The 24,356-nt window shown below is 40.3% G+C and overlaps 1 protein-coding gene across 2 annotated transcripts in view; it reads right to left on the bottom strand.

Annotated features, from left to right (window-relative positions):
• The window catches only part of pan3 (poly(A) specific ribonuclease subunit PAN3), a 153,791-nt gene that overhangs the window by 11,019 nt on the left and 118,416 nt on the right, over positions 1-24,356 (bottom strand). For both annotated transcript variants that reach the window (XM_048533537.2, XM_048533538.2), the window contains exons 14-16: positions 19,992-20,131; positions 12,818-12,947; positions 7,071-7,135 (exon numbers count right to left, since the gene is read on the bottom strand). In XM_048533537.2, coding sequence (XP_048389494.2) covers positions 7,071-7,135; positions 12,818-12,947; positions 19,992-20,131 — 335 coding nt within the window. The remainder of the gene's footprint in view (positions 1-7,070; positions 7,136-12,817; positions 12,948-19,991; positions 20,132-24,356) is intronic.

Below are 24,356 nucleotides of genomic sequence, written 5' to 3'. Positions count from 1 at the left end.
CCACCTGCCAGACAGCAACCCCCAAGTCCACTTCCCCCACCCTGACACAGCCCTCCAACTTTCCTCCCCTACACTAACTCTCAACACTCCACCACTGACACTCACTTACCAATGATCCCCGCACCACCACACACACACCCCCCCCCCCGCAAAATATTCACTCACCAACAAAATCCTGCCCGCCACCAAAACTCATGCACATACAAGGAGTGACTAGAACCAAACTCAGCTTGGAGAGGTAGCTCTGTGAAACATCTCTTAAATGGAATCATACACTTTTATTGTACAGAAGGAGGCTATTCAACCCGGCTAGTCTCATTTTCCAGCCTTTTCCCCATAGCCCTTTAAATTAATCACTCTTAAATGTATATTCAGCTCTCTTTTAAAACCAACTTGAAACACTTCCATCACTCCTCCCAGCAGCACATCCAAATCTAACACTGAGTCAAGAAGATTTTCCTCATCTCCTAGTTCCCCTACTGACAATCTTGAAATTGTGACCCTAGTTACTGACATACCAACTATTGGAAACAGAATATCTTTCTTTACCTTGTCAAAATTGCAGATAAGTTTGAACGCTTCAATAAAGTCACCTCTTATTCTCCTTGAAGCAAGTTTATGCTATCATTCTAGTAAATCTCTCTGTACTCTCTCCATGGTTTTAACATCCTTCTTTAAATAATGCACCTAGAACTGAATATAATACTCCAAGCATGGTCTGACTAATGATCTGTAGCAGTGCAGTATCACCTCTTTGCTTTTATAGTCTATGTCTCTATTTAAAACTCCCAGGATCTTATAAGCCTTCTCAATAACTGTTTCAGTTTTCCTGGCCACCTTTAGAGAATTATGCATGTGAACCCTGAGGTTCCTCTGCTCTTGAATTCCCCTCAAAGTTGCACCATTGGGCCTTATTGTCTCTCTGTGCACCTTCTACCAAAATACAATACCTCACATTTCTGCTTTGAAATTCATCTGACTGGCATTTGCCCATTTGGCCAACATGTCAATGTCCCTCTGAAGTCTCTCAATATCACCCTCACATTTCACTATTCTCTCTGGCTTAGAATCATTGACAAATTTAGAGATTTTTCCCTCGACACCCATATCTAAATCAGAAAAAGCAAGAATCCCAATAGTGATCACTAGGGAACACCACTTTCAACTTGTTTTCACTCTGAAAAATGTCCATCTATACCTATTCTCTGTTTCCTATCTTTTAACTACCATGCTGCCAAGGATTCATCAATCCCAAACATTTCTAATTTGCAAATCAACCTACCATGCACACCTTATCAAATGTTTTCTGAAAGTTCAAGTGTACAACATCATAGCTTTACCCTCATCCACTGTCTGAGTCACCTTGTCTGACAAATTTGATTGAATTCATTGACATGACCTGCCCTTGGTAAAGCCATATTGGCTGTCTAGACTTAACTTGTATTTACCTTATCCCATATTATGGCTTCTACCAGTTTGTTCACTACTGACACCACATTAACAGGTCTCACTCTCCAGGGTTATCCTTTGCACCCTTCTTAATTAATGGTGTCACATTTGCAGTTCTCCAGGCCCTTGGAACCAATCCTGGGAAATTTCTGTCAACAGATCTGCACTTTTTTTCCTTACTTCTCTCAGCAATCTAGGATGCAACCCATCCAGGTCAGGTGACTTCTCCACTTGGGAGTGCTGCCAGCCTTTTTTATCACTACTTCTTTTTCTACCATTAGATTGCTCAGTTGCTCAACACCCATATTTTGAATTTGGCCATCGTCACCATGTTCTAATTTGGTAAAGGCAGAAGCAAAGTACTCATTTAGTATCTCTGCCATGCCCTTTGTTTCAGTAAGCAGCTTACCCTACTTGTTACTATGAGCCCCACTCTATCCTTCACTAATCTTTTACTAATAATATGTTTGAAGAATATTTTATTATTGGTTGTCTGCCATCTTCCTCTTATCCTTCCTTATTTCAACTTCAGTCCATCTCGTGCATTTCAGATTATCTTCCCGATTTCTATTGCTATTATTATTCCGGTATGCATCATTTACCTCCTCCTTCTTTAGCTTCTCATCAATATTATTAATCATTCAGGGTACTCCAGCTTTGGTTACACCATATTTTATTTCAACAGTATGTACCCACCTTGCACCCTATTCATTTCTTTTGAACTTCACCCATTTTTCGTTTATGCTTTATCCACCAAAATGTGTTTCCAATCAACATGCTCCTATTCAATTTTTATACCCGCAAAATGCCCCCCTTTTCAGTTAGGGATTTTCATCATTGTCAGACTTCCATCCTTTCCAACTTAACACTACATTTTTATTATACGATAACTGCCATTTTCCAAATGATCCCAAATGTGCCCATATTTTGAACATCAGCAAGGGGGCCTAATTGGACCTCTCCATCCAGGCAGACCACTTGCCAAGATGACCACTTGCTCATCTACAAGATCCTCTGCAAGTCCTTGATCAGCACCTTCCAAAACTATGACATCTATCATCTAGAAGGACAAGAGTAGCATTTTAATTACAATCCTGCCATCAATTCATGAACGATCTTAAACTGAAAATTATATCATTGCTCCAAGTCACGGTCAAAATCCTGGAACTCTCTCCTTAATGATACCAGATTATTGACCCAACATGCTTATTTGAAAACGCAAGCTTTTGGCACTCTCTGGCATATACAGAGCAAGAGAGGACGAGCGGGCGGGGGGACGGACAGAGAGAGATAGATAGATAGGGAGAGAGAGAGGGGGGGAGAGAGAGAGGGGGGGAGAGAGAGAGGGGGGGAGAGAGAGAGGGGGGGAGAGAGAGAGGGGGGGAGAGAGAGAGGGGGGGAGAGAGAGAGGGGGGGAGAGAGAGAGGGGGGGAGAGAGAGAGGGGGGGAGAGAGAGAGGGGGGGAGAGAGAGAGGGGGGGAGAGAGAGAGGGGGGGAGAGAGAGAGGGGGGGAGAGAGAGAGGGGGGGAGAGAGAGAGGGGGGGAGAGAGAGAGGGGGGGAGAGAGAGAGGGGGGGAGAGAGAGAGGGGGGGAGAGAGAGAGGGGGGGAGAGAGAGGGGGGGAGAGAGAGAGGGGGGGAGAGAGAGAGGGGGGGAGAGAGAGAGGGGGGGAGAGAGAGAGGGGGGGAGAGAGAGAGGGGGGGAGAGAGAGGGGGGGGGAGAGAGAGGGGGGGGGGAGAGAGGGGGGGGGAGAGAGAGAGGGGGGGAGAGAGAGAGGGGGGGAGAGAGAGAGGGGGGGGAGAGAGAGAGGGGGGGGAGAGAGAGAGGGGGGGAGAGAGAGAGGGGGGAGAGAGAGAGGGGGGGGGAGAGAGGGGGGGGAGAGAGGGGGGGGGAGAGAGGGGGGGGGAGAGGGGGGGGGAGAAGAGAGGGGGGGGGAAGAGAGGGGGGGGGAGAGAGGGGGGGGGAAGAGAGGGGGGGGAAGAGAGGGGGGGGGGAAGAGAGGGGGGGGAAGAGAGGGGGGGGAAGAGAGGGGGGGGAAGAGAGGGGGGGGAAGAGAGGGGGGGAAGAGAGGGGGGGAAGAGAGGGGGGGAAGAGAGGGGGGGGAAGAGAGGGGGGGGAAGAGAGGGGGGGAAGAGAGGGGGGGGAAGAGAGGGGGGGGAAGAGAGGGGGGGGAAGGGGGGGGAAAGAGGGGGGGGAAAGGTGGGGGGGGGGGAGAGAATTTATAAGCAGCAAGTTAACTACTACAAGACTGGCTGCCTCTTGTTGAATCTTCAACCAGTTAGGTAGGAGACTACTGATTAAAATGCAAAATTTAGATTCCTTTCAAGTTATTGTCCCGAGATATTTAATAGCTTTTAATCAATGCACACAAGAGGTGACATCTCTGGTCAGACAATGCATTTTAGGTGTGAGGTCTTGCTTCGAATCTATGAGTTAAACTGGGGTCAGTTTTTTTTGAGGAAAACAGCATGTATCTGCAACATACAAACATCTTGGATGAAATAATTCATGTGTGTGTCCGTGTATGCGTGCAAGCATACAAGAGTGTGTATGCGTACACGGGCACACACATGAATTATTTCATCCAAGATGTGTGTGTATGTATGCGTTCAGCGATTTTGTGTCGTTGCATATCTTGAAGTCCACCTTGGAGGTCCCTTATCCGAAGATCAGAAGCTGTATGTCCTTGACCCCTTAAGTGTTCAACCCAGCAACACAAAATCAAACAGAGGCTGACAGCCAAGTTCCACACCCATGAAGACGGCCTCAATTGTGATCTTGGGTTCATGATGCTCTACAGGCGACCCCACTACATTCTCTCCACATACTCGCGCTCTCTCTTTCACACTCACACAAATTATTTCATCCAAGAGGTTTGCGTGGTTGCAGATACGATTCTGTTTTGCTCAAAAAATTAAAACAGATTCTAAGCAAGACCTCACACCTAAAATGCATTGGGTGCATGAGATGATTATCGTATGACTTTTAGCCTTGTTCACTCCAGTCTAACGCCGGCATCTCCATATCATTTCTCCTTAACAACACTGCAGGTACATCTATGCTATTGAAATTAAGCTGTTCAAGGCACATTTCACACCAGAATCTCAATTATTGCAGCGTTGGAAGTCATTCAATTAAGCATTCTGCACTGCTCTCCAAATGAGCATCTTATCAAATGCTTTTCTTATGCCTTTTCTCTGCAGATCATTGTTTTTCAAATAACTATCTAATTCCTTTTTGAATGCCTCCACCTTCTCAAGGGCAGTGAAGAAAGGGAAGGAAAAGTTTGGCCTTGTCAGCAATAACTACACACCAAGAACCAATTAAAACAGATACAGCAATTATTAGGTTCTGATATGATGTATTACAAAGAAAGCTCAAATTTTGAACCATTGTTGCAACATTGTGAACGGTAATTGTCCACATTTAATTTCTTCAGATATAAAAGATAAAGCAACAACTTGCATTTATGCAATACCTTGAACATAGCTAAATATCCAAATGTAAAAGTCTCAAAAAAAAACTTGATAATGATTCACCTAAGGCAATCCTGGGGAAGACTTGTCAGAAGTACATTCAAAGTAACAGCTTTGACAGAACCTTTTTAAAAGAACATGAAAAGGCAGAAAGATTGAGGAATGGAATTTCAGAGCTGACAGCCTTTGCAGTTGAAGGCACAGCCACCAACGGCAAGTGGCTAAAATCAGGAATGGTGAGAAGGTCAGGTTTCCAGCAGCACAGATATCTTGAAGGATTATCACGCTGAAAAACGGCAACGGAAGCATCTGAAATCAATACTAATTTAAAAATTGAGATAATGGGGGACCAGAAGTCATTGTAGGTCAACAAGCAGAAATGTAACAAGTAGGGCTTAGTGAGAGTTAGGACATGGGCAGCAACGTTTTGGATGAGGTAACATTTAAGTCATGGAAGATGGGGTGCTGACCGAGAGACAATAGCCAAACTTGGAGATAAACAATAGGATGAGGCCAGGAGCAGACTAACTGAGGCACTGTCAGATAATACTTTGGAAAGTGGAAGCAGTTGGGCTTGGTGATTGACAAATTATTTTCTAATACTCAACATTAAAATATTACAAGCAAAGTAATTACATAAACGTTGTACCCCACACAACTATAAATCAGATGGCTGTGTATTTGGAAATCAGAGGGACCTGGCATTCAAATTAACATGATGCAAGTGGAATAATTTTATCATATTCTGATTTATACCTGACTACCCTACAATGAAAAACAAATTGAGCTAATCTAAAAACAAAATACTGCAGATATTAGAAATTTGAAATTATAAAAAAGTACTGGAGAAACTCTGCTGGGATGGCAGCATCAGTGGGGGGTGGAACAGTTAATGTTGAACCTGTTAAAACTCTTCTTCAGAGCTGAAAGCAAATGGGAAATACCATCTTTTTTACGTTGTAAGCATGGTGGAAGGAGGAGTGGTACAGAATGGGAGGGCGACTGAACAAAAAGCAAAAGGGCATGCTAATGACATTGAAGGAATGATAATGATCTAAAATGGGTAAAAATTACAAATCAAAAAGAAAAAGGGTCCACTCTGCTGAGACCAAAATCATTGAGACTCAAACAACACAAGGCTTGGTGGTGAGGTGGGGGCAGTTAACAATACATAGCTGGGGTATAACAAGTAATGGGGTCAGAGGTCATGTGCTGAAGTTGTAGAACTCAATATTGAGTTCATGAAGTGATTTCGAAAGCAGAAAGCGAAATGCTGCTCTCCAATCCACATTGAGTTTTGTTGGAATACTGTAGCAGGCCCAGGATGGAAATGTTAATAAGGAAGCAAGATGCTTTATTGAAATGGCAAGCAACTGGAAAGTCAGGGTTATTCCTATCGACAAAGCCAGAGTCAACAAAGAGGAGTCTGTGTTTGGTCTTGCCAATGTAAAGAAGACCACATTGTGATCAAATACAGCAGATTAGACTGAAAGCAGCACAAGTTAAAACACTGCTTCACATCAGCAACCACCCTTCTATGTCTAGTTGACTTTGGTCTCAGTAGAGTGGACTTAATTTTTTTCTTTTCACCCCTATCGCGTTCACCCATTTTATATTTCTATCACTCTTACACCACTATTAGCACTCATTTTGTCCTTAGCTCTGGCTACCTTCACAATATGTTACACTTGCTTCTCCTCTTCCACTCTGTCTACAGCATTAAAACTCCAATCTTCCAGTTCCTTTCAATTCTGAAGAAATCATATCTGACTTGAAATATTAACTCTGCTTCTCTCTCCAGTCACTGCCAAACCTGCTGAGTTTCTCCAGAACTTCCTGGTTTAACATTTTGAAGTAGTACAAACTTAGATTTCTTTCAGGGAAGAAAAAGTAATAACAAATCTTTCAATTAATTTCACCCAACCTATTAACCAAGTTTTCTCTAATATGACCTTTTGAATCAAATAACCTGGCTGATTAACCCCGGGAGATGAGTGCCCGGCCTAGACTAAGTGCAAGATAATATTCAGAAACGGAAAAAAGTGACAAGGGAGGAATAGGGTACCAGTAAGGTAAGAGTAGAGAGATGGCAAAAATAAACCTGGAGCTTCATTTTCTATCTTGAGTTTCTGCAAATAAAGCTTACTCTGGCCTCTCATTGATGGTTCCCAGTTTTGCTAGAAGCCTAAACAGCCTTCCATTTTGCACCTCCTGCAAGACAGAAAACATACACAGGTTAAAAAAGAAAAGAACAAAATGTACCACTCAGCCACATGTCTATATAAGTTTCTGTCAAGATGAAACCATTGCTCGGTTTCAGTCCTGCCAGAGCCCTTGAGCTCCAAAACTCAGTACAACTGCGGTCCAAACATAAACAAAACGAGTTAAATTCCAGCAGTGAGGTGAGAGCATCATTTCACAGAATATGGTGTCAAGGATCCCTAGAAGTCAATGGGAATCAAGGCAAAAACCTGCCACTGCCTGGGAGTCATACCAAGCACTAATGAAGATCGTTCAACTGTATAAACATTCAATCGCTCCATCACCAGCACAAGTGACTCCAGGGTTAACTAACTACAACAACAGCACTGTAGCAATTTATCAAGACTTCAGCAGGGCCTTCCAAACCTGTGACATCTATTCATCTTGAAGCACAAATGCAGAATACACAGGAACAAAACCACCTCCAATTTTCCTCCAATCAGAAGAACATAAGAAATAAAAGCAGTAGACCATAAGGCCCTCCGTGCCTAATATGCTATCGAAGCAAACTTCAATCTCAATTTCACATTTCAACCTGTTCTCCACATCCTTTAATTCTTTTGAATATCCAAAGACCAATCAATCTCAGCCTTGAAGTGTTCAGTTACGATGAAATCATGACTCTGTGGGATTGAGAATCCCAAGGATTTGCAGGGCTTACTTATAATGAAAAAAAATTCTCTGTTCTGACATTATGGGTCAGATTGTCTCAGAGTCCAGCCAATTGCAGAGGTCTTTAAAAATGATGGACAAGACTTTGATCTTGAAGTCCCACCCCTATTTTTGACCAATCCCTTCCTTGGCCACAGGAGAAAGGCGAACACAAGCAGGAAACTTTTTGAGTCAAACTCATTGGCTCTGTTTGAAATTAACGCTTATCCAAAGGCCTTAAACATAACAGTGTCACAAATTTCTGGAGCAAATATAAATCTTGTGAAGTGCATAGGTGGTCTGTTTAATAACCTGAAATTTTAAACATTCCAATTCTGTTGGACGTAAAAAAGTAGCATGAACGCATCTGAGTGAAAAACAAATCATTCTGCTGGATCGCTTAGATTGACAGGCCATCTGGCACAGATTAGAAGAAACAATGCCTTTATTCCAGAAATCATCCTTGCGAACTGATTCCAATGCAAGTTCATCCCTCAAGTACAGAGGCCAAAGCCATACTAGGACTCTAGATATGATATCACCAATGCAATGTACAGTTCTAGCAAGGCTTTCTTACTTTTATACTCTATTCTCCTTGCAACAATGGACAACATCCATGTGTCTTCCATATTACTCATTACAGCTGGATGCTAACTTTAACACAAGGACATCCAAATCTCTCTGCATTGAAATAAAAGTTATAGTCTCTCTCTATTTGAATAATATTCTGCTCTTCTATTTTTCATGACTAAGTAGACAACCTGGCGCTCTCCCACATTATATTTCATGTATCAACATTCTGCCCACTCACAACCTACCGACACTTCTTTGCAGACACACTAGATCCTTCTCACAACCTGCCAACCCACCCAACCTTTGCATCATCAGCAAATGTGGCTGCAATATATTGATCTCCTCAACCAAGTGTCCTACCAGAGGAAATAAACTCTCTAAATCTACCCTTCAGAACTGTGTACGATTCTAGAAGATTACATCTTATTAGTCTAAATATGAAAGAATACATCCAAATCTAAAGCTTCTGAGCTTCACGTGCAGAATACATTATTCATGATATCCTCAACTGAGTCATCTGTGGAGATTGTAAACAGCTGAGGTTCCAGAGTTGATCCCTGTTGTAGTCTATTAGCTCCAGTAATCAACTTGAAAATGACTCAACTTCACAGCCTGTTGCCTGTTCATTAAAGAATCTTTCATGTTAACATTTATTTCAATTCTATGAGACCCTGGAATGTGTCTGGGACCTTACCAAATAAGGTTTGGAAATGCAAGTATATTACATCCACTGACACTTGTATCTATCTATCCTACCAATTACACATTCAATTCATAAAACCATGCTGGCTCAGTCAGTGTATTGTTAATATTTCCTCTGCCCTGTATTTCCTGGATTTCTGACTCCCTCCTTTCTTCAATAGTAACTTACTTGCTAACTTCACATTCACTAGACTATTCCAGAAGCAAGATAATTTTGGAAACGTGCAAACCTATCTCAATTGCTACCACTTTTAGAACCTAAGTGGGGGCCTTAGTCCATGTAGTTTTTATTATAATTAATATCAACAGGAATAAAGTATATTCAGTTCATCAACAGTTGCTTAAGTACCTATGAGTCCTCATGGTAATTTGTGCCTTTTACTGTGAAGCAAGACAAAATTTGTTCTCGGTTCTCAATTCCAGCTGTCACTGCATGAGGGGACTGATGTGTACTTCCAGTACACCCCTTTGCAGATCTTTGTAAAAGACAATAAATACAAATTAAATTCTGTCAAACGAGAGAGGTTGGAGGATTACTGAACATTTTCTACCTGGTTATTTTCTACTGGTTTTTCATTAAAACTGCAACACAGTGGTTAGAATTCCTTTTACTCTTTCCAGGTTTAGTGTAAAAATGAGTTTCTATAACATTAAATGGCAACTTTAACAACTACCAAACTTTCCAAATTGCTTTCTAGCCTTTGTGAAGGGTAGTAACTATTGTAATGTTGAAATCTACATACAGAATAGAACTAAAGGCCTCACGAATCTGTCAATAATATTAACTGGTACAAGGGACATCAGATGAAGCTACCCTGACTATTAAGCATTACGACTACAATGTTATACCAATGAGATCAGTGCAGAGAAAGATGGTGTAACATGAGCTTAATAACTAAATGAAAGCTCAATGGTGATTGTCATTAAAAACCATCTCTGATTCACTAGTGTCCTTTGGGGAAGGAATTTTAACATCCTTACCTGGTCTGTCTACATGTGACTCCAGACCTAGGTGACTCAAATACTCTCTCACAAATCCAAGCCAGCCATTCAGTTGTACTAAATTGTGACAATGTTCAAACAAAGGAATGAACCTAAACAAGAATACCCAGCATCAACTCTGCAAAGGTTTCCTTACCAATATCTGGGAGCCTGTGCCAAAATGGGGAAGGTGCTGAGAGACACTGGTTAAGCAACAGCCTAACAAAGTCAATCAGAATCATACATTACAGGCATTATCTCAGAGACTGCCATCTTCATCCCTGGATACATCTGGCCTCACCTGCAGGTCAGATATACCATCAGGAGTGGCACAGTGGTGAACACTCAGGAAGAAGTTGCCCTGGGCATTCTCAACTGCAACGCTGGACTCCATGAGGTTTCATGACATCAGGTCAAACATGGTCAAGGAAAACTCCTGTGCATTACCATTTACCACACATTCTTAAACGGATGAATCAGCACTCCTTCACATTGAACATCTTGGGACGAAATAGAGGGTGACACAATGTATTTTGGGTGGGGACTTCAATGTTTACTTCAAAGAATGGCTTGGTGATACCATGGCTGATTGAGCTAGTTTATTTTTAGTGGATAATGCTGCAAGGCTGTGTCTGTGGCAGCTGGAGAGTACTAAGGCGAGGGGAAAATAATACTTGACCTCACCCTCATTAATCCACTTGTCACAGATGCATCTATCCACGACAATGTATAGTTCAGTGTAGCAGTGACTAGTACATTGTCACTGCAGAGATGAGAATCCACCTTCACATTGATGACACCATCCACCCTCATGTTGAATGCACTGTGCACTAAATGAGACGGGCATTGAAGAGATTTGGTTACTTAAAACTGGGCATCATGAGGTGCTGTAGGCCAGCAGAACTGTAATCTCATGGCATGGCAAGAACAATTGCCATAAAGTGAGGACATCAGTCTTGGTTCAATTAAAAAGGAACGTGCCAGGAGCAGCACCAGGAATACCTAAAAATGGGGTGAATCTACAACATTGTTAGCTACTGTGACAGCTACCAACATCAGCCTTAGCAACATCAGGAGAAATCTTTCCAGTGGCTGAAACTAAACCTAACAACAATCTGGAAATTGTTGGAGATCAATCACGTCAGCTCCAGGACATCATTGCAGTTATTCAGCTCAGTGTCCACATCCCAAACATCATCAGCTGCTTCACCAATGACCTTACCTCCATCAAAAAGTCAGAGATGGGGATGTTTGCTACTGATTAGACCATGTTCAACACTATTCATGACTCCTCGGATAACAAGGCGTTGTGCGTCTATATGGAGGAAGACGTGAACAAAATCCAGGCTTAGCTTGATAAGTAGCAAGTAAAATTCATGCCAGGCTACAACAATGTCCGCGAGAGAGAATCTAACCATTGCATCTACACGTTCAATTGCATTACCATCACCAAATACCTCTACCAACATTCTGGGGGCTACCATTAACTAGAAACTGAACTGGACAAGACATATAAGCACTGTGGCTAAAAACAGTGGGTCAGAAGCTATGTAGTCTGTGGCAAGTGACGCACCTCCCGATTCCTCAATGTCTGTTCACCATCTGTAAGGCACAGGTCAGGAGTTTGATGGACTATTTTCCACTTGCAGCTTCAACAACACTCTAGAAGCTTGACACCATTTTGGACAAAGCAGCCTGCTTGACAGGCACCTCCCTCATTCGCTCCCTCACCAAAACATAGAGGCAGCAGCCTGTGCCATAAATCAGATGCACTGCAGTAACCCAACATGACACCTCTGAACCCTTCTGATGTCTACCACATAGCAGGACAAAACCACCACCAGCTCCAGGTCACATCTCACGCTGAATTGAAACAACATCACCATTCTTTCACCAAATCTTGGAATTCCCTCACTAACAACACGCTGGTGCCCTTGCATGCTGAGGGCTACAATGCTCTAAGAAAGAAACTCACCACCACCTTTTCAGAGGGAAATAAGAATGGGCATTAAAGAGTACACAGCAAAGCTGCCTTTTGCAGGACAATGGCCATCAAGAATTTAATATCACAATTGGATCCATTCATTTAAAAACATTTAAGATCAAGTTTTGCATCATGTAAGAGCTGTTAACACTGTTTAGCCCATAAAAACCCAATATTATTCTCCATAAGAAATGCAAAATCCTCTGATCACAAAATTTCAATTTGGTACAAGAATGGCCTGTTGCAGAAACAAATTTAGAATTCTGAACTAAGCGTGAATTTTAATTCAGTTGTCCGTTAAGAATTGTACTTGCCTGACATTAAGTGGTTTCCTCAAAAACGCAGGGCCAATTTAATTTTAAAAAAATCAAAGATGATTAACAGGCAAGATGACAAAGGAACCTTTTACTATGCAGGCATGTATGCAGGAAACATCAGACGTATTTCAGCCCATGTCACTTAATGGGTTAAAACTTTTTACAAGTACTTGATTGTATGGTTTTCTTTAGAAGGGGGAAAATAAAAGCTTCACCAGCACTAGTTGTGAACGAAAGTATGCATAACAAATGCTAGACTAGTCAGCAACACCTACACCTCATGAACAAATAACAAACTGGCGTTAAACATCTCCATGCAAAAAACTTTTACAATGCACACCTTAAAAAAGCCCCAGAAGTCCAAGTCTTGTACTAGCATCTTAAAATCTCTATGTATGTGAAGCCTAGTATTCAATTATTTACCTTCATCAGATCGTCTTCAATCACATCATTTCTCATCTGTGCAGCATCTAGTTGTGTGTAAAAACGCGCACCAATCATCGGCATAATATCATTTACACTGCGTAGCCGGTTTTGGTCAGTCAGCAAATAGCTAAATTGAAGAGTTAATATCAATGAATTAATATTGTATATTTTGATCTACAGTTCATGTCAGATACCTTAACAATTCCATCCCTCACTTTCTTCTCATTGCCAGTAATTGTCTACTCATTGCTAAAACTTTTTGCACCCACTTGGCTACTGTGCTTAAAAAAATGAATTGACCACTTGAGCATACTCATTTCTCAGAACCAAGCCTGCACAGTGTGATTACATTGCCTATTTTCAGACCAAGCTTTCTTACACAAACCTTAGTGCATTCATAGTTTAAAATCTGAATCATTCTTCCTATTTTGGCCTTATTTCCAGTAAATGATTTGTTGGTTCCTTTTTCACTGTAAGGGCTCTTTACCAAGAAATCCACATTGCAGTCTTCCAAAAACTTGGTAGCAATAGGGATGGACTAAATATCCTATGATCTGTATGTCCTTCTATGTTACGATCTGCCTTACTGCATGCAAAACAAAACTTTTTACTACTTAGATCATATGGCAACAATAAATCACATCAAACCAAATACAGGGCCTATGGCTAGGCACTGAACTCTAATAGGTCGCCATCTAATGACCTGAGAACCAAATTTAAGGAATGTGTCGACTTTCTCCTGATCTATTTTTTCATGTTTTCTTTTCCTTGGTGTATTTACCCAACTTTTGACTGCAGTGATTAGAAGATGCTCACCACACTTTCAAGGAAAACAAACACTGGCCTCGTCACCAATATTTACATTCTGCAAAAGAATTTGTCCTCATGTTCTAACAGATCTAGTTTGAGTGATTTGTCGAGATGCCAAAGTCATGAATAATCTGTAACCAAGCCCCAAGTGGCACTAATGTTTCTAAGTGTTACTAACTTGACTTTTATCTCCCATTTCCATTCTTGGTTTCAGTCTGATTGCTAATCTCTGCCACTGGACACCTTAACATGTCCCAGTTTACTACCTTTTCTTTGTCTCATTCTGAAATATTCTTTTGCCAATTTGGTCAGATGCTTCCCTAGCTACATCTTACTACAGAGGCTATGATCAGCCTACTGACTAACCAAATTGACCACCATCCATTTGTCCTTTCTTTTAGCTCTCAGACATCTGCTTTGGATCATAGGTCATCCATTAGCACTATCTACTGTTCAATATACGTGAATACATACAGCTCCTGACTCCAGGGCCTCCTTATTCTGCACTGACTTCCAAGTACTAACTCCATGAATCTAGCCTTTGTTTTTAAAAGCTATTTATGCAGCTTAAAACGTGGAGCTTGGAAATGATCTTTGGGATCAGGTCGTTAATATGGGGTGATTAGGATTTGGACGAAGGCAGAGAATGTGCAGAGTCAAGCGGAAAGAAAGGGTTAAATGTGGGTGGGAGCAAGGGAGAGACAGAGACTTCGAAGTAATGATGCAGGGGGTGTGGATGTGGAAGTGGCAACAATGTGTGAAGGAGGCAGCAGGAAGGAGGGGCTGGAGGTAAGGAAGAAAAGGGAACTCTGTGTGTGATGTAGGTACAGACATCAGGCAAGGCTAAGATGTTGAGTAAGTGCTCGAATGTGACCTCAGGACTTTTAATCTGGCTTACATCCTTTGTTGGGTCACCTTTTGAGTTGTAGCATGGTAAGTGCTGACGGTTCACCAATCCTTTCATTCACTTAAGGAATTAGCAATACTAAAATAACATACAACTTAAAAAATAATTCCTATTGTAAGGAAGAAAATAGTGGGTACAAGACAAATATGCTTTTATCATAATATTCTCTGCTGCATTTGAAATGTAGCTGCTGCAACAAATTGTCAGCAGCAAATACAGTACACAGGATTGAAAGAGGTCCAAGTAAAATGCTGCTTTACTAAATCCTCCTACCCAGCCATGACTCTGTTCTCAGCAGAGTGAACTTTTTTTTTAGAAAAACCTTTTCGTACCTATCATTTACACACGTTACATCTCTGTGACTCTTTCATCAGTATTTGCACTCCTTTCGTCTTTTGCTCTGGACACCTTCTTAATATGTTGCATTTGCTTCTCCTTCACCCCTCTGACTACAGCATAAAAACACCATTTTCAGAACTGAAAGGAACTGAAGTTATATCAGACTTGAAAATATGAACTCTGTTTCTCTTTTCCTAAGATGCTGCTAGACTTGTTGAGTTTCTTAGTACTTTGATTCACTTGATAATTCTTAGTGTAGAATAGTGGACAGCAGGACTCCTCCGATTGACAAAGTTACTCTCAAACTTGAGGGGCTGAATTGCCTACTTCAGATTAGAGTTCTCATGCTCTTTCAAAATAATTGCACTAAACTTCTCTTTCCTCAAATTCCTACAATATTTTTCTCATTCAAGCATTTATTCAATTTTCTTTTAAAAGCCACTACTGAATCAGTACCAGCTATTAGATCTTAAATCTTAACCATTCCTTACATAAAAACTTATCACATGTCCATTTTCTTTTACTTGTCGTAATAAGCTTGTGCCATCTGGTTACTGATCCTTCAATCACTGAAAAGTTTCTCTTCATCTCTCTTCCAAATGACTTTCTTCACTTTTAACTTAATTTGCTGAGAGAATAACCTCAGCTTCTCTAGTCTATCCATGTAACTATATTAATAGCAAAGATCCCTCATGCATAGTAAATGTCTTCTGCACCATCTTCAAAGTCTTCACACCCATCCTCAAGCATGGTGCTCAAAAATAGAAATCATCACCCAGCTGGAAATAGACTGTATTCTAATATAAATGTAGCATAATTAAAACGCTGTTATCAGCTTAGATGATGCTCTTTCGATCTGCTGGTTATAAATTTATCTGCTCCCACTGAACGTAAATTCCAATTTTTGCAAACGTAAAGGTTTTCCCTTGAATAGTGTGTTAGTGATTTATTTAAAAAGTGAACTATAACACTGCACTAAGAAAGGAGTACATTTTATGATTAAAATTTTGTTAAGGATGCAAACTGAATATATATCACTACTAAAAGATAAAATTAAACATTTTATGGCTTAAATCTACATGATAATACATCATTTCTGAATTAATTTTACAAAGGCATTCATAATACTCAAAACGTGTAATAGCCGAAACCCTATTCCATCAACTGTTGATTTTCCTTCACATAGCACAGGAAACTAATAACATATTCAGATTGATTTCAATTATACTTCTGTTAAATTTTGAGCGGGAAAAGCAGAACAACAACTGGATAGTGAACAAGTCATCTTATTGGACTGTGACCTGGTGAATTAATACTTTTATATTTTAAGGCCTTTATTTTCAGTCAACTGATATCTTTATGTAGGCAGTTATCTAAAGAAAAATGCAAAATATAAAATTAGTTGAGCATTATAAAAGAAAAAAATGAGACGCTACAATAGACTGCTTTTCCAATAAGTCATGGGTGCTTAATGATTTTCGAAAGACTTGGATTTAAATGGCACCTTTTGCAATCAACAAATATCTCAATGCCCTTCATAATTTTATATATCTCAATCAGGTCCCCCTGCTTAACCTCAGTTATATATGACTTAGAAGCAGAAGTAGGCCACTCAGCTTCTGAAGCCTTTTTGAAATGCAGTCAGTATTGTAATGTATAAATTACATTCAACTAAACCTACTCATGCCTCATGATATCACTTAGTTTCGGATGAAATTCACCCATCATATACAAACTAAGAGGGTAAGCCTATGCGCATTCTATTTCACAGGAATGATCAGGAAAGAAAGTGCAAAATAATCGTTTGGGTTCTCTTTTGCATGCTTGACAGGTAGTAAAATTGTGGCAAAATAGAACAAACCTAACATCAGAATCACAACTCCCTCATACATTCATATTTAACAGACTAAATATATTCTAAACACAAGTATTGTCATAATTCAAAAAGTGAACAGCTTCAAATCCTCAAAATTAAAATAAGAATGACAAGAAAACGGTGCAGAAATCAAATAACATTGCATAACAACGTAAAAAAAAATTCGAAGTCAAAAGTGGATAGAAGAAATACAAAAATATTTTGGATGCATGAGAGAATAGTAACTGCTGAAAATTAATTATGACTTATTATGGTACAAGCCAAAGGGTATGAAAATAGGAGACTTCGTAAATTGGCAGAGGAAGACAAAGGAGAGTGCAATGTTCTCCCTGTTGCCAACAGATAATTTCAGGATTGGAACCTGATGCAGCAGCAAACCAGTGGCTATTTCCCAGCTCTGTTGGCATTTTAATGGCAATAAAAGGAGCCACTTGCCTTGCATACACACAGCCATACAAGCCACAATGTCCGACCAGCAGGTTACATAGAGTCATAGAAATTTATAAGACAGGAAAACACACTCCAGCCCATTTAGTCTGCACCAGTTAAAAGAAAACACCAAGCTGTTCTAATCCAATTTTTCAGCACTTGGTCATAGCATTCTATGTCTTGGCATTGTAAGTGCACATCTAATTACTTCTTAGATGTTATGAGGGTTTCTGCCTCTCACACCCTTGCAGGTCGTGAATTTGAGATTCCCACCACGGAGTTTAAAAAAAAACTTTCTTCACATGCCTTCTAAACCTCCTGTCCCTTACCTGAAATCTATATGCCCTAGTCATTGATTCCTCCACTATGGGGAAAAAGTTATTTCCTGTCTACACATCCAATGCCCTTCATAATTTTATATATCGCAATCATGTGCCCCTGCTTAACCTCAGTTACATATGAATTAGAAGTAGTAGGCCACTCAGCCTCTCTAGCCTGGTCCATAATTCAAAACCATGGCTGACTTGATTGCAACTTCAACTCCACATGTCCACCTACTCTTGAATTTTTCAGCTCCTTGCTTATTAATAACCTACTACTGCCATAAAAATGTTCAAAGACTGCTTCTACTCAAGAAGAGTGCTCCAAAGTCACTCAAACCTATGAGAAAATGTTTTCCCTCAATTCAGCCTTAAATCCTTTACTATGGCCCTAATTCTGGATTCTTCCAGATGAGGAGACATCATTTTACATCCACCACGTAAAGGCCAATCAGGATGTTAAATGGTTCAATCAGTTCATGTCTTACTCTTCTACACTCCAGTGGAGCAGTCCCACCTGTCCAACTTTTCCCAAATCGCAACACAGGTGTTGGTCCAGTTGTCTGAACTGTTTCCAATGTGTTATATCAGGGATGTAAATGCAATGTGAAGCTGAACACAGCAGGCCAAGCAGAGGAGCAGGAAAGTTTGTCATTTCGGGCAGAGATGCTTCTTCATTCTGAAGAAGGGTGTCTGCCCGAAGCGTCAAGCTTTCCTGCTTCTCCGATGCTGCTTAGCCTGCTGTGTTCATCCAGCTTCATACTGTGTTATCTCAGATTCTCCAGCATTGGCAGTTCCTACTATCTCTGTAAGCATTTACATCCCTCTCTAGTTAAGGGTGCCAAAAGTTGCACACTGTACTCCAGATGTGGTCTCATTATTTAACTCAATTTGCAAGAAACAATAACATTCTATTAGCTTTCCTAATTACTTGCTGCGTCTGCATATCAACCGTTTGTGAGCCACGCACCAGGTCACCAGATCCCTCTGCATCCCAAAGATCTGCAATCTGTCACTATTTTAAAAAAATATGCTGCTCTTATTCTTCCTGCCAAGTGGCCAATTTCTAGAAACTACCCAGAAAATATGTTTTGAGAATCTCAGATTCTGCCTTTGCCCTCTGATTTTTCCAGTCTGTATGTAGATTAAAAGACTCTATGACTATCATTGTATCTTTCTGAGAAGTTAACATTATTTCTTTCTAGAGGTCTCCAGAAGATTTGGGACTTCCACAGCAACAATTACTACCTGGCAACAGCAAAGTCACAAGTGGAGAATGCAGAACTGCTGCAATTGCTGGAGCCTGAGTGGGCATGCCTTAATTTAAAAAAAAACCCTGCCGAGACTGGCACCGCAGTATGGAATTGCGCTTTTATTCCTGCAGTCTCAGAAGCAGACAACTCAACTGGTAGCATTGCCAAGGCTGCTGGGCTTCTACTTGAAGCGGTGAGATGTTGTCCTCAACTGGACAGCCTTAGGCTGCCATTGATAAAATGTTGACCAGGATCTTATTATCTATCTGCATGGACTCTGATTCTGCTTTCAGTACCAACAGTGGGACTGCCTCTAAAATGATTCTGGTCATAGTATCAACAGAATCAGGGGTAACGTGATCTGATTTCAAGTGTGAAACTTAAAATGGAAAAATATTGCAGATTTCTTCAGTGGGACAAAGAGTACCCATTTTATTGGGCAAAAGGTATAGATTGGTTACTTTCGAATTAATTACTCATTATGCGCTATGAAAGTCAAAAAATGTTCAAAATAAAAAGCAACCATCTAATAAAATGAAAATAAACAAACTAAAACAGAAATTAGTATTTTTAATATTATCAGCCCTTTGTGTTCTAGAATTTCTCAATTTTGAAAGTCATTCCTCCTCCAGAACACCATTCTTTTAATTTCTTGAGCATATTGGACCTTACTGTGTTAAAGACAGGAGCTAATAAAAGACATGAATTTACACAATACATTTTACGACCTCAGGATTTCTCAAAACATTTCAGTAAATGAATTACTTTTGAAATTTCCTTGCTGCGGTAATGAGAATGCCAACTTTCACCTGCAAGCTTCCACAAACAGCAATTCATTAACTGCTGGCTGATCTGTTTTTGTGTTTTTGGTTAAAGGATAAGTATTTGCCAGCTCACTGGGAGTAACTCCTGTGCTGTACTTCAAAATCATGCCGTAGGATCTGATACTTTCACTTAAGATGGGAGATAGGGCCTCATTTGAATGTCTCATTCAATATATGTCATGCTCAGTACAATGGAGTGTCAGTATATATTTTTGTGATAAGTCTCGAGTGGAGCTTATAAACCCGCATGCTTCTCACTCACAGTTCTACCGACTGAGCCATGGCTGACAGGTGCTAACACAGGAAGAAAACACAGTGTTAGCAGAACATATAACCGCAGCTTAGCATATTTCAATCAAAACAGATACTTTCAGATTATACTAATTAAAGAACAGTTTTGCAAAATAACTTACAGAATTAGATTTTTCAGATCTGAAGAATAATTGAGGGACACCAACTCCATAGCCTTTTGTAAATTTTCACGCTGAATTCCTGCCACAGAGTTGCAAGCTAAGGCCAAAACCACTTTTCCTAGAGAGATCAGATCGGCTTGCTGGTGCAAGAAAACACAAATTAGTAATTGAAAGTACATCATGATGACAAATATCACGCTCATTTGAAAAACATTGGTTTATTTGTATGTTGTAAATAACTTTACCCATCATAAATCACACACAGGTTTTAACTCCACATTTGAAGCTCAAGCAAATTTTTTACTGCAGGGCCAACCGAGTAGCAAATATGTTTCTTCCCGTTTTCATACTTACTGTTCACAACAGGTTCCATGTGCTGCTAGGCCTCCTGCTATTGTTAATATAACGATATGAAGATGATTTATTTATATTTAAATATAGAACAGCTCTGCTCTTGTAGTCAAAGCACTCATGTGGCTGATCAACTATGTTTCTAGTCAGTGGACCACTCCCTCCCTCTGCCATTTGACATTGCTAATGGCTTTGAACGTCAAGGGGACAGATATAGACTCTTATTGGTAATGCTTCGGGATAGCTCTGAAGAAAGCTCATCAATCTGAAATGTTAACTGTTTCTCTTCACAAATGCAGACTGGTTTTTCCAGCATTTTTCTATTTTCTTGATTCACAGCATCATTTGCAAGAAGGTAACTCAACTCCAAAAGAAACGTCCTCATTGGAAAACAACTAAAGCTAGGGTACTCAAAGTACAATGCACAGTCATCAATGACACAAGATCCTAGGCCATTGTTGTAGTGTCCCCATCTCTGAACGTAGAACAGAACAGTACAGCACAAGACAGGCCCCATATACCTGCATATCATTGATTTGTTACTTGGATAGCAATGTCCTCAATGAATGCTTCAATTGGACCTGCCTCCACTACATATTGAAGCAGTGAATTCTATAATAATAAGCTTTCCTTACATCACCCTTCAAGTGCATAGATTTTCGTTTTCCGCTCCTCTGATGCTGCTTGGCCTGTGTTTATCCAGCTCTACACCTTGTTATCTCAGATTCTCCAGCTTCTGCACTTACTACTATCTCTGAAATTATGTAAAATATCTTTCTTCTGCTGCTAATTAAAAAGAGCCTGCCTTGTTGCAAGAATGTTTAAGTCAAATCCGGTTTACAACTAATGTATATCTATTCTTCCAGTTCATGAAGTTTCAGGCAATCAGATCATCTTAAATTTGAATTTGTTAGTGTGGTATACATGATATAAAATTATTTTCATTTAGAGCCTTAGGACAAAGAATTCAAGGGCATCACTAAGTTATTCGGCCCTTCAAGCCTGCTCCAACACTCAATCATGCCATTGCTGACCTGGTGCGATTTCAACTCCACTTTCAGATTTGCTCCCGCAATAACTCTCAACTCCCTTTTCTATGAAAAATTCATCTCACTATCCACTGAATAAATTAAAATGATACAGCATCCAATTCAAGAGATTTCTACACACTAACAGCTGTTTAAAACAAAAGAATTCTCATCTCCACCTTAAAAAGACGTCTTGTTCTAAAACTGTGTCCTTTAGTTCTAGCCTCTGTCAAAAGATGAAACATCCTCCCAATATCTACGCTATCAAAGCTCCCCAAAAACTTAGACATTTCTTCTGAGCTCTGGAGGATACACACAGATTGGTTCAGCCAACTAGTTCAATCTCCACAAGATAAGCCCAACAGCTCAAAAATTATTTGAATAAATCTTCTGAAATACTTCTACTGCATTATTAACTTTTTGTAAAATAGAGATAAAACACTAAATAGTACTCTAGATCTGGAATCATTATGATCCTGTACAGTCAAAGTAAAACTTCCTATTATATTCTATTCTCCTGCAATAAACATTAACATTCCATCTGCTTTCCTAATCACTTGCTGTGTCTGCACAGAAACATTTTTTTTTAACTCATGCACCCAGAACACCTAATACCTCTGTGTATTTTACAATCTATGTCCATTTAAACAGAATACCGTTTTACTAATTTTCCTGCCAGAATAGACAAAGTCAGTTATCCACATTATATACCATCCACTAAATCTCTGTGTACTCATTTAACCTGCCTATACCCCTTTTGTAGACTCTCTAACATGTCATGACAACTTAACATTCCTGCTTACCTTGGCATCATTGACAAATTCAGTAACAATACGTTTGGTTCTTTCATTAAAGTTCATTAAATGGCACCAGCACCGATCAGTGTATTTGATTGACATTGTAGGTAAGGAATGAACAGATTATGACTTGAGTTTCTGCCAAGTTCAGATATTAAACAAATGTGTCAACCTTTAGTAGTGGCATTCGTGGGACAGTGATTAGCACTGCTGCATCTCAACACTAGGGACCTAGTTCAATCACACCCTCGGACAGAGTTTGCACACTCACCGAGGGTCTACATCGGTTTCCTCTAGGTACAGTGGTTTTCTTCCACAGGCCAAAGATGGGCAGAGTGGCCATGCTAAATTGGGCATAGTATCCATGGATGGGCAGGCTAGGTGGATTAGCCATGGGAAATGGAGGGTTACAGCAACGAAGTAGGAGGATAGGGCTGGGTAGGGTGGTATTCACAAAGTCTGTGTGGACTTGATGGGCCAAATAGCCCGCTTCCACACTGTAGGGATTCTATGATTCAAAACATCTTCATCAGTTGCATAAATACATTTGTGTACAAACATGTTTTGTCTCATCTGGTTACATTTTAATTTAATCAGAACATAAAACATTGCCATGGTTTGGAGAAAAACTGTCCCATTGTCTTGTTTTAAAATGGTCAGTAAGACTGGATTTATACGATCATATCAATTCATACTATATTTAGTTTACGGCACAGAAAGAGGCCATTCAGCCAACACCTCGGCGTCAGTCACTGAAGACCCGACTACATTAAAACCATTTTCCAGTTGCAATACAAGTGAGTATCTAAAAGCTGCTTAAATGTTTTGAAAGCTGTGACTTAACCGCTCTTTCAGGCAGAGATCCAGACTTTCTCTACTCTCTAAATCTATGGTATCTGATGACTCACCCCTCTACTAATGGGAACAAGTGCCTCCTATTCACCCTAACTATGTACTTATAAACTTAAACAGGTCTATCAGGTCCCCTCTCAACCTTCACTGCTCCAAGGAAAGTAACTCCAATCTATCCAATCTTCCCTCATAGTTCATACCCTCTAGTTGAAATGGCATTCTAACACATCTCTTCTACACCTTCTGTATACAACCACATCTGTCCTGCACGTGGTACCAGAATTGCATGCAGTACACCAATTTTGACCGAAACAGCGTTTTGTTCAGCTCCAGCATAGCCACCTTGCTCTCAGGCTCTGTGTTTTGGCTAATAAAGATAAGTATCTATGCACTTCCTTAAACATCTTATCTACGTGCCCTGACACCTTGAAGCAACTGTGGATATGCACACCAACTTCAGAACTTTCTAGGGTACTACCATTCATGGCATAATCCCTTGGCTTAGTAGCCTTCCACAAGTTTCCCAGAAGTCTCTCCCAGGTTGAATTCCATTTGCCACTGTTTTGTCCACCTGTGTTTCTTATCCTGCTTCTCGTCGTCCACGTCTGCCCCTCTATATCTGATCCTTGTTTTTCGAACCCTTTTTAAATACCCTTTGTTTCTCATTGCTCTTTAGATACTTCTCAAACAAAAGAAAGTTGTTTGCTTTTATTTGGCACTCTCTTGGCTCTTCCAATATCCTTTTAAAGTTACATCCTGCACTTCATGTACGCTTTAGGATCTCTGCCGTATTTATACCTCATAATCTGCCATAAGTTTCTCTATTTCCTTTCACTCTAATTTTTAATTTCTTTGATGTCCAGGATTCTCAGATGTTGCTCCCAAACTTTTATCTTCATGGAAACATATCTGCTGTGTGGTCTCATTATTTCGTTCTTAAGTACCTCTTCCCACTATGACACAGTTTTATCTTCAAGTATAGAGATAGTAGGAACTGCCAAGGCTGGAGAATCTGAAACAAGGTGTAGAGCTGGATAAACACAGCAGGCCAAGGAGCAGAGGAGCAAGAAAGCAGACGTTCTGGTACCGACCCTTCTTCAAAAAAATGAAAATGAAAATGCTTGGCCTGCTGTGTTCATCCAGCTCTACACCTTGTTACCTCTTTATCTTCAAGTATCTGCTCTTGAGCCAAATTGTATCCTATTTTAGTAAAATTAGCCTTTTGGAATTTAGAACTTCCATTCTTGCCTGTCACATTCTTTTTCATAAGTATCTTCAATATAATTGAGGGATAGTCATCACCTACAAAGTGCTCTACATCTTTCAACTAACCAAGT

This window comes from Stegostoma tigrinum, chromosome 6 (genome assembly GCF_030684315.1).
Source record: "Stegostoma tigrinum isolate sSteTig4 chromosome 6, sSteTig4.hap1, whole genome shotgun sequence".
NCBI lineage: Eukaryota > Metazoa > Chordata > Chondrichthyes > Orectolobiformes > Stegostomatidae > Stegostoma > Stegostoma tigrinum.
Note: the sequence above shows the minus strand (reverse complement) of the source record. Positions and strands in the feature narration are given on the sequence as shown.